Source organism: Pseudochaenichthys georgianus, chromosome 11 (assembly GCF_902827115.2).
Source record: "Pseudochaenichthys georgianus chromosome 11, fPseGeo1.2, whole genome shotgun sequence".
Taxonomy (NCBI): domain Eukaryota; kingdom Metazoa; phylum Chordata; class Actinopteri; order Perciformes; family Channichthyidae; genus Pseudochaenichthys; species Pseudochaenichthys georgianus.
In genome coordinates, this window is record NC_047513.1 from 22,309,790 (window position 1) to 22,328,371 (window position 18,582).

General features: G+C 41.9%; 1 protein-coding gene across 1 annotated transcript; it reads right to left on the reverse strand.

The window, feature by feature from the left end:
- Positions 1 to 99: 99 nt before the first annotated feature.
- On the reverse strand, positions 100 to 16,093 carry LOC117454892 (4-galactosyl-N-acetylglucosaminide 3-alpha-L-fucosyltransferase 9-like). The gene is made up of 5 exons (XM_071204761.1): positions 15,950 to 16,093; positions 15,662 to 15,668; positions 15,518 to 15,529; positions 15,361 to 15,410; positions 100 to 1,152 (listed from the first exon to the last, which is right to left on the reverse strand). Exons 1-5 carry the CDS (start codon positions 16,091 to 16,093, stop codon positions 100 to 102), a joined length of 1,266 nt encoding a protein of 421 aa, XP_071060862.1.
- Positions 16,094 to 18,582: the final 2,489 nt, after the last annotated feature.

Below are 18,582 nucleotides of genomic sequence, written 5' to 3' on the forward strand. Positions count from 1 at the left end.
GTGCCCACAAGTTCTCGACAAAAGGTACAATATTAAAGAATCTAGTAATGAATATACATGTGTCTGAGCCACTTTCAAATGTTGTTTTTATTGGCATTTTCATGCAAAGTACCACTTATAAAGGTCATGAACTACACGGAAATCCCAGTCTCTTGACATGTGGTCGCAGGCGAGGCAGATGGGCTGAAGGAACTCGTTGTATGCGGACAGGAGATGAGGGGTGGCCATGAAAAACTTCCTCCACTCAAAGTAACGCATGTACGCCTCGTCCTTCATGCCCAGCAGAAACTGTGCCAGTGACTTTGCATCAGGGAAATCGTTGATGTGAATGAAGGCGTCGGAGGGAAGGAACTGCTCGTAGTTTTCTCTTGGCGGTCCCAATACTACAGGGACCGCCCCGGCCACGAGGGGCCCGTTAACCTTCTCTGTGATGTAGTCTCTGTGGACTGAGTTCTCAAACGACAGGTAAAACTTACAGCTGGCTATGGTGGAGTAGTAGTCCTCGTAGCTCAAACGCTTCCCTCCAAAGGCTGCACCGAAGACGTGGATTTCGACGTGTTTGGACAGTTCATGATAATATTTCTCTCTCACAGCTGTTCCAGTGCCATGGTTGGTGTTACTGACTATCCAGCACACCAGTTTGTCTTTTTTTGGCAAAACAAAGTCCTCTGTCATTTCTGTCTTCCTGATAGTGAGCTCGTTCCTCACCGTGACGTCAGCGTCTCTCCTGTAGCTCAGTGTTAAGTTGAACAGGCTGTCCAGACCAGGGAGCTTTGCTGTGTTTGTCGGGGATTCTACGTGGAACCAAATCCACTTCTGAAAAGTCGGACGTGGACCCTTCGGCATGTTTTGTAACCCATGGGATATATCTTTATGATAGAAAATGACTCCCTTGGCCTTGCTGTAGAGGGATCTGTCATCTGTCAGAACACAGCTAGCAATGTTGAAGTGGGTCAAGCAACCTTTGAGATCCAACTTGACACCGATGGGCCAGAACCACAGCAGGACTATGGGCTTTGTCGGAGTAGGAGTAGGAGCCCCGGGGCTCACAGGAGATCGAACGTTGTAATATAGAGTGATTGTAAGAGCAGAGCAGATAAGGCAGATGAGAGCTGCTAACCACCATTTCTTCTTATAGTCTGGTCCCAACATCTGTGGAAGAAGAAGAGAAACGGATGTGATGATTACAAAAAAAGTAAGAGTTAAATGTATAAATCTCAAAATATTAACAACTGAGATTAGCGAATATATGTGTGTATATGTGTACCTGAAAGATTCTGAGTTCTACTAGAGTGGATAGACAGGTAAGTAATTAGACCAGAGACCAGGTGGTTTGAATAGAACAGCCGGCAATTTACTGACGAAATAGACAAATAGACAAAACATTAAACATAGACAATGAATATTTTCTGCAGTATGATCAGAGGTAAGTATTTCACCTTTCCCTTGTTTTCTGATTCCTTTGACTTAGTAAATGGTATTGATAAAATAAAATAGCCTATATTAGTTTAGACCAGTGTTTCCGTCAGACCAGAGCGGGGGGAATTTTGACTTGAACCGTCCTTTAAAGATACTGTCTTTTTACGTTAGTGAGCCGGATCATTTGGCTCTTTCGGCTCCCAAACGGCTCTTCATGTTACCACAGTTTACCACGGAGCCTCAGTTTCGCCGCTGCGAGGCTCTAGTGCTCGCAGCTCACTTGCGTGCTCCACTAGCACCGCTCATCGTGTCCAAATCGTGCACGTTCCGCGTAGTCCTGTAGCAGGCACCGCCGATGTCGGGGAAACGATCTTCCATCCATCCATCCATCCATCTTTTCCCGCTTATCCGTGGTCGGGTCGCGGGGGTAGCAGTTCCAGCAGAGAGCCCCAAACTTTCTTTTCCCTGGCGACATCAACCAGCTCTGAATGGGGGATCCCAAGGCACTCCCAGGCCAGCGAAGAGATATAGTCTCTCCACCTGGTCCTAGGTCTACCCCTTGGTCTCTTCCCAGCTGGACGTGCCTGGAACACCTCCCTAGGGAGGCGCCCAGGTGGCATCCTAACTAGGTGCCCGAACCACCTCAACTGGCTTCTTTCGATGCGAAGGAGGAGCGGCTCAACTCCGAGTCCCCCCCTGATGACCGAACTTCTCACCTTATCTCTAAGGGAGACACCAGCCACCCGGCGGAGGAAACCCATCTCGGCCGCTTGTATCCGCGATCTCGTTCTTTCGGTCATGACCCATCCTTCATGACCACAGGTGAGGGTAGGAACGAAAATGGCCCGGTAGACAGAGAGCTCTGCCTTCTGGCTCAGCTCCCTTTTCGTCACAACGGTGCGGTAAAGCGACTGCAGTACCGCTCCCGCTGCTCCGATTCTCCGGCCTATCTCACGCTCCATTGTTCCCTCACTCGAGAACAAGAGCCCGAGATACTTGAACTCCTTCACTTGGGGTAAGGACTCATTCCCTACTTGGAGTGGACAGTCCATCGGTTTCCTGCTAAGAACCATGGCCTCAGATTTGGAGGTGCTGATCCTCATCCCAGCCACTTCACACTCGGTTGCGAACCGATCCAGTGAGTGCTGAAGGTCGCAGACCGATGAAGCCATTAGAACCACATCATCTGCAAAAAGCAGTGGTGCAATCCTTAGTCTACCGAACTGCAGACCCCCTCCCCCACGACTACGCCTCGAAATCCGATCCATGTATATTACAAACAGGATTGGTGACAAAGCGCAGCCCTGGCGGAGGCCAACCCTCACCGGAAATGGGTCCGACTTACTGCCGAGGACCCGGACACAGCTCTCGCTTTGGGAGTACAGAGATTGGATGGCCCTGAGTAGAGACCCCCTCACCCCATACTCCCGCAGCACCTCCCACAGTAACTCCCTGGGAACCCGGTCATACGCCTTCTCCAAGTCTACAAAACACATGTAGACCGGATAAGCGTACTCCCAGGCCCCCTCCAGGATCCTTGCGAGAGTAAAAAGCTGATCCGTCGTTCCACGACCAGGACGGAATCCGCATTGTTCCTCCTCAATCTGAGGTTCGACAATCGGCCTGACCCTCCTTTCGAGTACCTTGGAGTAAACTTTCCCGGGGAGGCTGAGTAGTGTGATGCCTCTGTAATTGGCACACACCCTCTGATCCCCCTTTTTAAAAAGGGGAACCACCACCCCGGTCTGCCACTCCTTCGGTACTGTTTCCGACTTCCACGCAACGTTGATGAGACGTGTCAACCATGACAGTCCCTCAAGACCCAGAGCCTTCAGCATTTCCGGGGCGGATCTCATCCACCCCCGGGGCTTTGCCACTGTGGAGTTGTTTGACGACCTCAGTGACCTCCCCCCGGGAGATTGGTGTTGATCCCCCGTCATACTCCAGCTCTGCCTCTAACATAGAGGGCGGAGTTGTCGGGTTCAGGAGTTCCTCAAAGTGTTCCTTCCAACGCCCCAACACTCCATCAGTTGAGGTCAACAACGTCCCATCCTTACTGTACACAGCTTGGATGGTTCCCTGCTTCCCCCTCCTGAGGTGTCGGACAGTTTTCCAGAACAACTTTGGTGCCGTCCGAAAGTCCTTCTCCATGTCTTCTCCGAACTTCTCCCACACCCGCTGCTTTGCCTCGGCCACGGATGAGGCTGCTGCCCTTCGGGCCTGTCGGTACCTTGCAACTGCCTCGGGAGTCCCCTGGGATAACAAATCCCTGAAGGCCTCCTTCTTCAGTCGGACGGCTTCCCTGACCACCGGTGTCCACCAGGAGGTTCGAGGGTTACCGCCCCTTGAGGCACCTAGGACCTTGAGACCACAGCTCCCCGCCGCGGCTTCGGCAATAGAGGCTTTGAACACCGACCACTCTGGTTCAATGTCCCCAACCTCCACAGGAATGCCCGAAAAGCTCCGCCGGAGGTGTGAGTTGAAGGCCTCCTGAACTTGGGCCTCCTCCAGACGTTCCCAGTTCACCCGAACTACACGTTTGGGCTTACCAGGTCTATCCAGAGGCTTCCCCCGCCACTCGACCCAACTCACCACCAGATGGTGATCAGTTGACAACTCCGCCCCTCTCTTTACCCGAGTGTCCAAAACATACGGCCTCAGGTCCGATGATACGATAACGAAATCGATCATGGACCTTTTGCCTAGGGTGCTCTGGTACCACGTACACTTATGAGCATCCTTATGCTCGAACATGGTGTTTGTTATGGCCAATCCATGACTAGCACATAAGTCCAGTAACAAACCACCACTCCGGTTCAGATCAGGGAGGCCGTTCCTCCCAATCACGCACCTCCAAGTGTCTCCATCATTGCCCACATGTGCGTTGAAGTCTCCCAGCAAAATTAAAGAGTCCCCTTCAGAAAAACGATCTTCAATACTCCGAAAAGATTCCCACCAGACTCCTTTGCCCCTCCAACGGAGGGATTGTCCTTTTTCCTTTTCGTCATTTCAAACGATAAAAACTCTCGATCTTCTCTCGAATTATTAATATTTTTGGACGCCCTCAAATGACGGCAAGACGCCCCCCCTGGCTGAAACGCTGGTTTAGACCGGTCTACTAAGTATTATTTATAGGTTGTTCCTATTTTAATCTCTTTAATATCCTGAGTTAACTCTTTTTCTTTTCCCTTTTCACAGGTAAAACATATCTAATTCAATGAAAAAAATTGTACCATCAATGAAAACATTATGACAAATGAAAACCTAGAATACAATATATAGTGTCTCTTTCAATCCAGGTACAACTTAAATCCAGTTCCAATTTATAATTTCTTCAGTTCTGATCAAATAAAAAAAACTCCAATACTCCTGCCACTGGCAGCAAGTTCACCTATTGTCTCTTGAGAAACACTGGTGCGAAGATCAAAGCAGTCTATGGGTCTGGCTCGCCATCTTGTATCAGAGTGCGTGTGTGTTGTCTTCTCACTCGCGCAACACAACTCGATCGATCAATTTTCGTATTCAGTCCAAAAAACCTGGTTAATGTTCTATACCGTTTACTGGGTTTCAGGGATGGGCAAATGGCGGCCCGGGGGCCGCATGCCCCACCTCCTCTTTTTGCATTTATAAACAACGTAATAAATAAAAAAATATATATATATATTAATTTGTTCTACTTGTAGTACTGATACCGTCCACTAGACTCCTAGTTACGTCGTGAGCTGCGTACATGATTTCAAATACCATGAATCTATGACGCGTTTGTGTGTATTGTGTTTGTTTCCAGGCTGTTGTTATGCCTGCTGTGACGTTAAGTTGCCGCTTGTAATTATGCCTTTACAAGCTTAAAAGTTGTATTAATCATTTGAATAAGGCGAAACAAGTTTAGTATTCTAAAACCAAGACTTTGTTTATTTGAAATCAGATGAAAGCAAACTGTCACGGAACCTGCCGTGTAATCTATGATTACTATATGCTTTTCATTCATAATTTCAGCGGGAGGGCGGGGGAGCGGCGCTGAGGAACAGCAGAGTGCGGGTTGACAGGTAAGACGTCTGTGTTATGGAATAAGGGGAATGCAGAGACAGGCTACAAGTGTCTTAGGTTCAAGTTAGACAACTAATGTCTGGGTTAGTGTTCATGATTTCATGTTTATGTCATCTTAATGGTTAATCTCAATGCACACACATTTATTGTAGTAGTTTTATTCCACTGTTAAATAACCTGTTCAATACAAACATGGCACTTGTAAAAATTAAATAACATTTCTGAAAGATAGTAGTAAAATGTCAATGAAGATGTCAGACTTAGTATATTTGTTAATAATTATATACAACACATGACGTGTGTGTGTGTGTGTGTGTGTGTGTGTGTGTGTGTGTGTGTGTGTGTGTGTGTGTGTGTGTGTGTGTGTGTGTGTGTGTGTGTGTGTGTGTGTGTGTGTGTGTGTGTGTGTGTGTGTGTGTGTGTGTGTGTGTGTGTGTGTGTGTGTGTGTGTGTGTGTGTGTTCCAAGTGAATCTGCAGCCCCCTGGTGGCCATTACATCAATGATGTGGCCCCCACCAGTACCCATCACTGGTGTGGATGGTATTTTTATCTTTTTTAAATAAACTTTGAATCACTCCGCTGGGCTCATCTGCTTCTCGCTCCGTTTTCCTCTCTTTTCTCCTGCTACGCTGCGCTGCGCGTGCTATGGAGCTAATTTCCTGCCATAACTCCACAAACAAACTAAACAGGTTTTACAAATGCCTCATGATTCACTAACAAACACAATGTGGTTTGCAAATACAAAACACCATCTACAAACTTATGCATTTCGTTTTGCAAAGAAAAAACGTATCTATCAAACAAACACATAACATTTTTCTAATAAATCATGTTTCAGAGACAAATTCAGCATTGGTTTTACAAGTACACAACTTTTTTTACAAGTACAAAACTTTTTCTTCTCACGGCGAAATATTACTGCCAAAAGTCACGTGACTCACTCAAGTGACTTTTGGCAGTAACAGCCATGGCTGGCTCATACCAAGCCCCCAGGAAGTGTGCCGGACTCTGATGAGAATATTCATTGTGGCCAAACGACGATACTACACCTCCGTTAGGTTGCTGGGCCCGGAAACACTTTTTCCCATTGACTTACATTGGGAAAGAGTGGTCTGTAAATCGTTGGACTAAATAAACTACCCAGTATGAACGTTTGTATAGCCCTTATTAAAAAAAATTAGGTCCTCAAGTTGTAAAATGTGCTAATAACGTTATTCTGAGAGTTATTTTCCTCTGCATTCTGAACGCGCATCCAACCCACGGGACCGCGCTGCCCGGCACGTTCATGTTACGTGTTCTGACTGTAACAGTTTGGAGGATTTAGCAGCCTGGTATATTACACAGTTTTAGCGGCATATATATATATATAAATATTAGGGCAAAAAAAAATGAACGCCACTAATTATTTTAACGCGATTAACGCATGTGTATTTTTTGTCCTCGGCCGCCCCGTATAGTTTCAGAGTGCATCGAGTTTAAAATACCATCTAAGCTGATGCTGACCATTTTAGACACAGGCTTATTATATTTACAGCCCTTAATAACATCCATTTTCTGGGCTCAATGTGTGTCTTGGCCGTTTTCGTTGTGATCGCTAAATTCCCCTAGTTTCCCCTTGTTTATAATATCACCGTTCCAATCAAACGAGTGCTTTTTGTTTTCAAATCACTTCCGCGAATTTCGCGACCCCCCCCCTCCTCCTCCCCCCTCGCTCCACTGACCATTAGACCATTTAGTAAGGTAAAAAGCAAAAGGGCAAAAAGGCCTCTCAGACGCTCTTTCGTTTACTTTTTTAATAAAGAAAAACAAATTAATTCACAAAGATTCATCTCCCTCCATCATGTTGATTTGAAGCAGAAGTTCTAAACATGAGCCCGCCCCGCTCGACCTTCTGAGCCAATCACAGCGCGATAATGACCTGCCTTCCGTTTCAACCACTCCTTCCGTTTCCACTATACTTTCTCTCACAGATACATGCATTCTTCTCTTGCATACATTGTCTTCATACATACATGCAATATTGTCTTCATACATACACTGAACAAAAATATAAATGCAACACTTTTGTTTTTGCTCCCATTTTTCATGAGATGAACTCAAAGATCTAAAACATTTTCTATATACACAAAATAACCATTTCTCTCAAATATTGTTCACAAATCTGAAAAAATCTGTGATAGTGAGCACTTCTCCTTTGCCGAGATAATCCATCCCACCTCACAGGTGTGGCATATCAAGATGCTGATTAGACAGCATGATTATTGCACAGGTGTGCCTTAGGCTGGCCACAATATATCTGGGTTGAGAACCTTCTGATTGGTCACTGTAAATGCAACTCGTCATCTCTCTCAACAGCGCTCTTATTATTGTTGTGAGACTCCCGCAGGCATGGCGGACAGAGCGAAGCGATCGAAGGTCTGGGTGCACTTTAAAAAATGTAGTGGCGATTCTTTCACACACAGTGACGTCACGAGCTACCCACAATGCAACGCGCGCCATATATATATATATAAATATGCCATTTTCCTGGAGGTGCTAATATCCTGGAGGTGCTAATATAAACAGCTAGCTAACGTAGCCAGGCAGAGCGCACTAGGTTTTTTTTTCTGAATTAACTACCGAAGAAATCACTGCATGTTTTCGGATTCCATCTCTGGATTTGAGGGGTGTGCTCGAGGTCGTTACCAGCGTAAACTAGAGCTGTGTGGGTTGTCGGATTGCCCTTACAAGACTGCCTGCAGATGTATGGAAAAACGAACCTTGAAAGTGGCCTTCGTCGATTTTGGCTGCATCTACGTCTAATTTCTGGAAACACCAGGTGAATACCCCACTTGTCACAATAATATTATCATGCCATTGCATATATGTGGTATTTTAGAGTTGACTAGATATTGATTAAGGCAATAGACTGATATTCTGCTTGCACCTCGTGAAATGGCGGATACCGGAAGTACGGTGTCGCACTCGGCCCAATACCCGTATGTGTGTGTGAAAGAATAGTGCAAGGTAATCTATATGTACTCAATTAGTTGCTTGTAAAGGGGGTAACACAAGCAACTTAATGAAGCATTTGCAAACGAGACACTCATTGAATCTAAAAAACGGTGCAGCGTATTTGACAGCCTAAACAATGTGGCTGCTATAGCGATACTGCGAGTGCTAATAGTGCTAGCAGTAGCACACTAACAACGTCCTCCTCAGTGCAACCTGATACGATTTGCGGGACAAATGTAACGGTATTTTAAAAATACTAAACTTTCGGCAACTATAGATGCCGTTTTCGTGGGCTTCAGCCGTGCCGTGTATGTTTTGTTTACCTGAGTGCACTCTTGCAGGCACATCGCCTTGTCTTTTTTTAGTTTATTAACACTGACAGTGTATTAATGTGAGTTCCTACACCTATAATAATTTGGCCTTTCATTGAATGCTTTATAAACCAGTTAAACTTATAGATGTCATTGTGAATTGGAAAACTGCATTTAAATGTTGTTAAATAAAAGGTCAACGTTATGGTTCAGAAATTGTTGGTCATTTACTAGGAATTGACATATTTTAAGCTTGAATACTTTGTTCTATGTTTAAACCTTCAGAGACATTTTGACGTGTGTCAGTTCAGCACATCATTTATGTTGTGATGATTTAAAAGTACAATCCAGAATAATATACGTACTCGCCTTTATCTTTTTGCCATCTTAGCCTTTTTACCAATTTCTTCATATCACAGTTTTGCATGATGTCACTGTAGGACAATGTTTTAAGGATCTCTTGTCGAGCTAGGTTGTCAGTTTGAAATGTCTGGATGAAGATGTAACTGATTTACAAATGTTATATTTAAAAAAAAAAAATGCCTCTTTTCATCCTCTGTCTGAGGGAAAACCCCAAAAAGCATGATAGGGCGAGCCAGGCCCCTTTAAGTTATTTTATTTATTTTTGTCTGCTTCTGAGAAGCTAATGTAAGTTATACCGTTATTTCTGCAATAAAATTACAATAAAATGACTTTTTAATCTTCACATCTTGTATTCATGTCTATAATTTTGAGCACCAAATTATTGAAAAGTATTCTATAAGAGTATCGAAAAATACTATCGGTATTGATAAAATCCTAACGATACCCATCCCTAGATATATCTGAACAATAAAGTGGTCAAAAAAATGTTTATTCATTTATTGGAAACATTTTCATAATCGCTTTTTTCATTTATACATTTTAAGAATGGCGTTTATCTTTTTTGAGAATGAGTTCTTATTTTACAGTATTTAATGTATTTGGGTCTACAACAGATGATACAAACATCGGGGACAGAGCTGGCTGCTGTCAGACGAACAGCTGTGAAGCCAGGAGAAGCAGGGAAATGAGTTTTAAGAGCAATGGGACGTCCTTTCCTCCGGAGCATCACGTGAAGCGACATCCGTTTGTGATGACGCTGCACAGCTGATCGTCTGACAGCAGCCAGCTCTGTCCGTTATTTCCACACACACCCCCGCCTCTGTTAGTACACATTTACTGACACAAACATTTGTATCATCTGTTGTAGACCTAAATAAATAAAAATAAAATAAGAACTAATTCTCAAAAAAGATAAACGCCATTCTTAAAATGTATAAATGAACAATAGTTTGATTAATATTGATTAGAGTGCACAAAATAAATAAAAATAATTCAGAGAAGAAAAAGAGATATGTTATCTATCAAAAACCAGTTAGATTAACATTCATTGGATTGCACACTTTGTTTGTTTGGATATGTAGCAAATGAATATTTTAAATAGCACTTAATGACTGACTGAATGGAAATGACGATAAATGAAAATGTAAAACGAAAAAAGCAATCATGAAAATGTTTCCAAAAAATGAATAAAATGATTTTTGACCACTTTGTTGTTCAGATATATCACATATTTGTAACTAAATGATACATTAATTGAAACAAAACACGGTATAAACTGAGGAGTGACTCCCGTGAGGTTCATGTATTTTCTTCACTCCGCTGGGAAACTGCTCTCAAGAAGCATCAGATCAGTGCTTGCACTGCATCGTCCAATCAGTGAGCGATACACAGTAAGGGGGCGGGGCGAGTGTCTGAGGATTTCATCGAAGGATGGTCTGGTGGTTCCTCGGTTATAGCTCCTCCATTATCGCTCCTCGCTCCTCCGGCAAAAATAAGGCCATTGGGACGCTACTCAAGATGGCGTAGACCAGTGGTTCCCAAACGGTGTGCCGCGGCACACTGGTGTGCCATGAGACAAGTCCGGGTGTGCCGTGGGACTTTGTGACAACCATACATTATTATTGCAATATACAACTACACAAAAATTATAATTTTTTAATTTACTATATCAGTACTTTGTAGGTTTATATGTACGTAATCTGCGCGATTTGTGCGTCCACATCTTCACATGCAGTGCTGCATAAACATGGCTGAGTCAGCGATAACTTTCGAGGGGTGGAGGACGGTATGCCGATTATTTTGAGTTTGTCCGAAGAAATCGACAGGAATGTGACGGTGAGGTGCAAACTGTGTCCAGGCCAGAAGCTGTTATCCACTGCTGGAAACACCACGTCAAACCTCAACAAACACCTGCAAAGAACACATGCTAAGGTGAAGCTAACGCACACGCTATTTGTTGTAAGTAGTGTAATATATTACTTTTTTTAAAGTAATATGTAATATATAACATTTTTTTAGTAACGACCCCATCTCTGGAGTTGGCGTTCGCTACTCTGATTTACATGAAGAACAACAGGAGGTCACGGCTCTCTGTTGACTTGCGAGTGGCCCTCTCCTCAGTGCCCAACCCAGTCTCACGGCATTTCGTGTTCACCAACACGATTTTTAATCTATTGATTCGTGTTCACCATCACGATTTGCCCCTTTTTTTCGTGTTGCACAGCACGATTTTAAAAGCAATGTATTTCTACTGGTAACGTGTTTCGTGCCTGCAGGCTGCAGCACGTCTTTTTCTCCGGTCGGGTCGTGGAAGACCGGAAGCTGTGTGGTTCATAAAAACATGTTCTTACTCAATATCAAGCCACGATTATTGCTTTTATTTTAAATCGTATAATTTCGGACTTTTGTTGCCGTCTGTGAGGAAAATAAATGGGGCTCAGAGCCTCAGGATACTGAAATCTGTATTTTTAAATATTTGTTTCCTTCTAATTTGTTATTCCTTTCAAAATAACACAATGTTATTTACTCACCAATAACACACAATTATCCTTGCTTTTATTTATTGGTTTAATTCCATAATTTCGGGCTTTTTTGGTGTCCGTCAGGAACTGAATTTCAAAATAAAAATAACCGGCAACAGACGTAGGCCTATAAGGGACATTTCGAGCATCATTGCCATTGTCAACATTTCTGAGTTCAGGATGGCCGAAGACACTACACTACCCATAATCCCCAGCTATCTTTTAGGACTACAGTTCCCGTAAGGTTACGCAGAGCGTCAAACAGCTGTGTGAAATGGAACGAAACCATACCAGACTATCCAAAACTGGAATCGAACACCCCTCCAGAACTACACATGCTGGCTATTGTGTTTCGCAAAATGTTCTATGGGACGTCTCTACTGAACGTTTTCGTTTTTCCCACAATTAGAAGTTGCCATTATTAAACACATTGGTGTTATCAAATGTAAAACAAATAATTAATAAATGGGTGAAAATCACTTGTGTCCATAATGCGCAGCATTATATTAATGCCGTATACCCACATGATAGCTCATTGCTACTTTGTAATTCTACTCCACTACAATTCAGAGGTTAACCTGGTATTTTTACTCCACTGCATTTATTTGAGTTACTTTGCAGATTCTGATTAATTATGTGAAATATAAACAACCCTTAAATCAGACTTTAGTTACACCTGAGTAAAATTCAGGTAAGGTGATTGTCAAGTGCCAACAATCAGGAGAGATATTTGATAGTTGGTGCTTGAGAAGACTAAACATGTATCTGCAATTGACATGAATGGAAACAAGTAATAAAGTATATTCATTACTCGTTATTCTCTACTAATAGTTCATTAAAGACTGTATATTATGGCTATTTTGCACATCCCTTTCAAGATTTTCAAAGGTTTATTGACATATCATACACAACTACGGTGTAGTTATGCAATGAATGAAACACTTGGGTCACAGGTTCCTCAACAGTACATTACAAGACATCTATCAATATGTGTGTACCTCCACCATTAAACTGTCATTCTGCACATTTCTTATTCTATCTACATACATCAGAGTATAATTAATGTGTATAATATCAGTTAAAATAAGTGCTTCAACATAGTTAACATTGCAGGAAAGCAATATATTAGACGTTAATTACTTTGTCAGGCTTAATATTTAATATGTAATGTTTAAATAAAGGTTAATCCGTTTTTCTGTTTTGCACCTATTAATATCTGTGTACATCCTGCACTAAACTGTTTTATTGTAGAGATCACTTATAGTATCTTCTTGATTTTTTATATTCTATATTTCTATATTTCTACTTTTCCCCTATGAAAGTATGTAGGCCTACTCTTAATATTTTTTTAATCAAATATAACACATACAAACAATAATTCAATAACGTGCTTTAACCACTAGGAGGTGCACACAAGGTGCACACAGCCATAATAACTTTGTATTATTAGTGTGTATGTACAACATCTGAAGATGTATAGTTTTATGCATGCTTTCACATCATTTTACAGCATATTTCTATACTATGTCAGACTCAGTATTTACATTCTTACATTCAAAGAAAATCAGTAATATCTTTAAAAACTACAGTCCTTTTCTATCAGCTGTGCACCGTTATGGTGTAAATATAACCTATCTATGAATTAGATCAAATGTAAAAGTCAGCCGAATTAGTGTTGATACTGCAAGGAGACGTATTGTGTGAAGAAAAATTAAAGATGTTGTTTAATTGTTGATATATTTATGATCCACGTCAAGTATTCAGTTTCGGCGCCATTTCTTCCAGTTTTTCCAAAGGTCTTCTCATCAGGGCTCTCTAAATAAAGAACTACGGCAGATCTGTAATATGTAATGCAGCCGAACCGTGTATTACAATGACGTTATGTGATGACTTTCAAAGACAAAAGCAAGAGCACTCGGAATTAAGTATTATTTTATACTTTTAAAATGTTTTCCGGATTTCATATAATATAAACACCAAATCCCAGCATGCATTGCGGCTAACACATCCAATCAGCGAGCTTAAAACCATAGCTGAGGATCTTGGGTAATCGCTCGAAATGCCTACGTCTGTTTCCGGTTATATTTATTTTGAAATTCAGTTCCTGACGGACGCCAAAAAAGCCCGAGATTATAGAATTAAACCAATAAATAAAAGCAAGGATAATTGTGTGTTATTGGTGAGTAAATAACAGTGTGTTATTTTGAAAAGAATAACAAATTAGAAGGAAAAAAATATTTAAAAAATACAGATTTCAGTATCCTGAGGCTCTGAGCCCCATTTATTTTTCTCACAGACGACAACAAAAGTCCGAAATTATACGATTTGAAATAAAAGCAATAACTGTTGCTTGATATTGACTGAGTAAGAACATGTTTTTATGAACCACACAGCTTCCGGTCTTCCATGACCCGACCGGAGAAAAAGACGTGCTGCAGCCTGCAGGCACGAAACACGTTACCAGTAGAAATACATTGCTTTTAAAATCGTGCTGTGCAACACGAAAAAAAGGGGCAAATCGTGATGGTGAACACGAATCAATAGATTAAAAATCGTGTTGGTGAACACGAAATGCCGTGAGACTGGGTTGCAGTGCCACCAAGGATTAAAAAATTCTGTGCGCCCCGACAGGCACATGTATCTCACTAATTTGTAAGTCGGCAAAAATATTTACAATAGCACATGTTTCAATGCTGATTGCTGAAATGTTACATTTATAATTTGTAGTTCAGGACCATGGACAATGCAGCTTCCTTGCATTGACAGTTCTCTGTGCTGAATTTCTGCTGAGTTTCCTTTGCCTCATTTTTAATTTTGTGACCTGTCTGGTTTAAATGAGCGTGTTCCTGCTTTGATGAAGCCTAATTTGATAAAGTTTCAAATTTAATTTCTGAAATATTTCGTTAAGAAATATTTCATGAGTAATATAGTTGTCTTTGTCACATTTTATTTGGCATTAGTAAATAATTATGCACATGTACAGATATTTTACATGATATGAGTGATAACACGTGTTATAAGGGCTAGTTTGCACAATAGGTGTGCCTTGAGATTGTTACTTGTCCTTTGGTGTGTCTTGGGCACAAAAAGTTTGGGAACCACTGGCGTAGACAAATCAACTTCCGGTGAGACCGAGACCGAGGAGCGAGGAAATGAAAAATAAGAGAAGTGAGAAGGGCCCGAAGAAGTAGAGGTAGAAGAAGAAGAAGTAGAGGTAGAAGAAAGAAGAAGTAGCAAGGAGAAGTATTAGAAAAAGAAATACGCTAACACTACAAACAGGCACAACACTGTTACTCTGTTTTTACTGACATGTAACATTTTATTTCACCTTGCTCTATGTTTTTTAACGCACATTCCGAAAAAGGGGACTTTGCCCGGAAAACGGGGACGTTTTGGTCACCCATCCGACTGTGTTTACAGCTAAGCACACATGCTAACATTAATTAAGACTACAAGCTCACTTGGGATTGAGGCTTTTTACATGCTGCTTGACTGCCTGCCCATCTGATCTAAACATAGTGTGACAAAGGTAACTTTGTCACTGTGGACTGATGGCTTCGGGCCTTGCATGTGCATTTTTATACAATTTATACTATTGATTAGTGTTTATTGTATTTTATTTTGAAATGTGTTCCCCTTTCCCCTTGTCTGTTGCCGTTGATTGTGTGCACCTGGTGCCCTGTGTTGTCTCCCCCCCCCCTCACCTGTGTCCTGTTGGGTTGATTGGGTTGGGCATTTAGGCTCTGGGGTTTTTCTGTTTGGGGAACTCAGCAACTTTTCACGAGTACAAAAAAGAGCATAGACCTGACCAAGGCAAAAGACAAGGAGCATAGATAGACCTGGCCATAGACAAAAACGAACTGACAAAGAACACTGGGGAACAGGGGAATTTAAAAACAGGGTAACAAGACACAGGTGGGAACAATCAGGGGCGGGGCTGACACTGATGAGCACAGAAGACACTGAAGGGGTGACAGGTGAAAACAATCAGGAAATTAGACACACCAGGAAACTAACGACAGACAGGAAAACACAGGGAAAAAGACCAGACAATACACAGGGAGGAAAACATGACAAGGAGTAAAGCAAAACACCCACTACCAGACACACAAAACTAAAAACGTGACACAACACAAGAATCGTGACATCTGCGAGGTAAGCCAGCATGGCGCACCACCTCTCATCCGCGAGCTTGTCTTTATGTGGGACAGCGTGTTCACATGAAATCTCCAAAAGCTCTTCCCGAAGCTCATAAAGACGGGATAGGACTTTCCCCCGTGACAGCCAACGTACCTCTATGTGGAGGATCAGGCTTTGGTGGTCGGCTCCCATCTCGGTGCACAGCTGGGAGAAGAGGCGAGATTTCAGGGGCCTTGATTTGATGTAATTCACCATCTGCACAGCCTGATTCAGCGCCTCAGTCAACTCCCGGGGCATGGTTTTGGCAACTAATGCCTCTCGATGCAAAATGCAGTGGTTTGTCACTATATGTCGGTTTTGTGCTCTCACCTTAGCAATAAATCCTTTCACTCTCCCCGTCATGCTTGCCGCACCATCTGTGCAAAGACTGACGCACATATTCCAGGTCAGACTGTTCTCTTTTAAATAGTTATTAGTTACCGTGAATATTTCTTCTCCCGTAGTATGGCTTTCCATTTCTTTGCAGAAGAAAAACGTCTCTTTGATAGAGTCAGCATCAACATATCTGACGTTTGCCAGAAGTTGGGCAGCCCCACTTATGTCAGTAGATTCGTCTATTTGTAGGGAAAATCTACCGCTCGCCTGCAGTTTCTCTGTCAAATGTTGCTCAATGTCTTCTGACATGTCGTCGATTCTTCTTTTGATTGTATTATCAGACGACGGCACTTTGGATAGCTCATTTGCGGCATCTGGACCCAGCATGACACCTGCAATTTTTTTTTTGCAAGCCGGGACGATGAGTGTCTGGTGTGTGAGGTTTCTTCTGCTTTGCAATGAGCTCCGCAAGCATGTAACTAGCCTCCATTGCCTTTTCAGACACTTTCACACAATCCAACAAACGGTCTTGCTGCCTCTGGTTCAGATCCCGTGCTCTTTTGAAGTAGGCCAAGTTTCTCTGAACATGGAAGGGATGTTTGGTTTCCAAGTGCCTTTTCAGCTTGCTTGGAACCATGTTCGCATTAGCTAACTTCTCCCGACAGACGACGCACTCGGGCTGAGGATTGTTGACATCCCCGGTCCAACTGAAGCCATAAGACAGGTAACTTTCATGATACTGTCTGCTGACAGTTTTTTTCCTCTTTTCTTTCGGTGGTGGGTTGTCGGCAGTCTCTGCACTGGTGGTTGGTGGTTTGCTCCGCACAAGAAAGCGCTCCATTTTCCCTCTTGCGTGTTTCTCTGTTTTAATGTTGTCCTTCAGCCTTTGATGTGTCACGGTCTTATAATTCCCACCTGTGCAACTGCGTTAACACCGAAATATGGGGTTCTGTGAGGACTTTTTTTTAAATTAGAGTTTGCCTCTGTATTATGAAATGAGTGCATACAAAGTACTGATATAGTAAATTAAAAAATAATTATTTGTGTGTAGTTGTATATTGCAATAATAACGTATGGTTGTCACAAAATCCCACCGTTTGGGAACCACTGCAGTAGGCTACTAGTTGACTGCTACCAGAAATAAAATGAAGTACTTTTACTGTGTACTTTGTGAGTAATCCTCTGTCAGAGTCCTCTCCACAGTACATAATGCATGTTTTCTGCTATTTTGAATAAGCGTTAAAAAGACAATTTTACCATAAGTTCTTAATGATATTGAGACTGCTAAACTCAGTATTCTTCCACCTATCAAAATACATTGTAGTACTTCGAGTGTGTGTTTCTTTTTTTAATCCTCTCTCAAAGTCCCATCATGAGAACAAAATCAATTCTGCTAAGTTTGATGAATATTTTTTTCCATTAGTTCTTTGTGAGATTGACACTGTTGGACTCAGTACTAGTGAAACTACTCCCACAAGTCCTATGAAGTACTTTTACCGTGTACTTTTTGAGTAATCCTCTGTCAATGTCCCCTCCTGAGTACAATAATGCATGTTTCTCTGCTATTTTGAATTGAAGCGTTAAAACACCTTTCTCATGAGACTGCTTTTTGGACAGAGTACTTTAAGAGGATGGTAGACATGATATCAGCAATACTTCGAGTCAGTACTCCATCAGCAGCATTTGTACCCCTTGGAAAGTCTTTAGAGTCTGGCCTGGATAGCTGGTCACAAATATGCTTCAGCAAAGTGACACACCGTTGTGACTCTTGTTGGCCTCTTATGGGGCTGCTGTCTTTTAAATATGATTATTTATCTGCTCCTAGTTCATTCCTCTCAGATTATTCCATCAGTCCCAGTCATTGCATGTCAGTCAATAGAGCTTCGAAAAATGTGTCCAATTCAACAAAATGTTTTTGTGAAGGTCAGAGCTAAATTATAGATTGTGTGATAGTGTAATTACAAGGTGAGAGAAAATAAATCCACATCCTCCTATTACACTTCTTTTATTTACTTTTCCATGTTGTACATATACTTACTTGTATTACATGTTGAGCCACATGCTGGATATCTTCCCCAGCCTCAAGGAAATACAATAAAATAAATGGATTCATAATTAAAAAAATTATAAAAATGTATACATTAATAATGTTGTGTGCAAACATTTCAAATTTAAAAATAAATTGAAAAAGAAGTTTACTTTTGAAATTATTTCTCACAAAAACCTTTCTAAATTATTAAAAAAGGTTTAGTCAATATACGTTTTTCTGCCTAAAATAGTTCAAATTGAACGTAAACTATATCAAACGCCACATCCATGGCAATTAACCCATTTTTGCCTGCTATTTAAATTGACTTTGGTTGAAGTTAATAATAATATTGATATTAGATAGATATAGCATATAATTGACG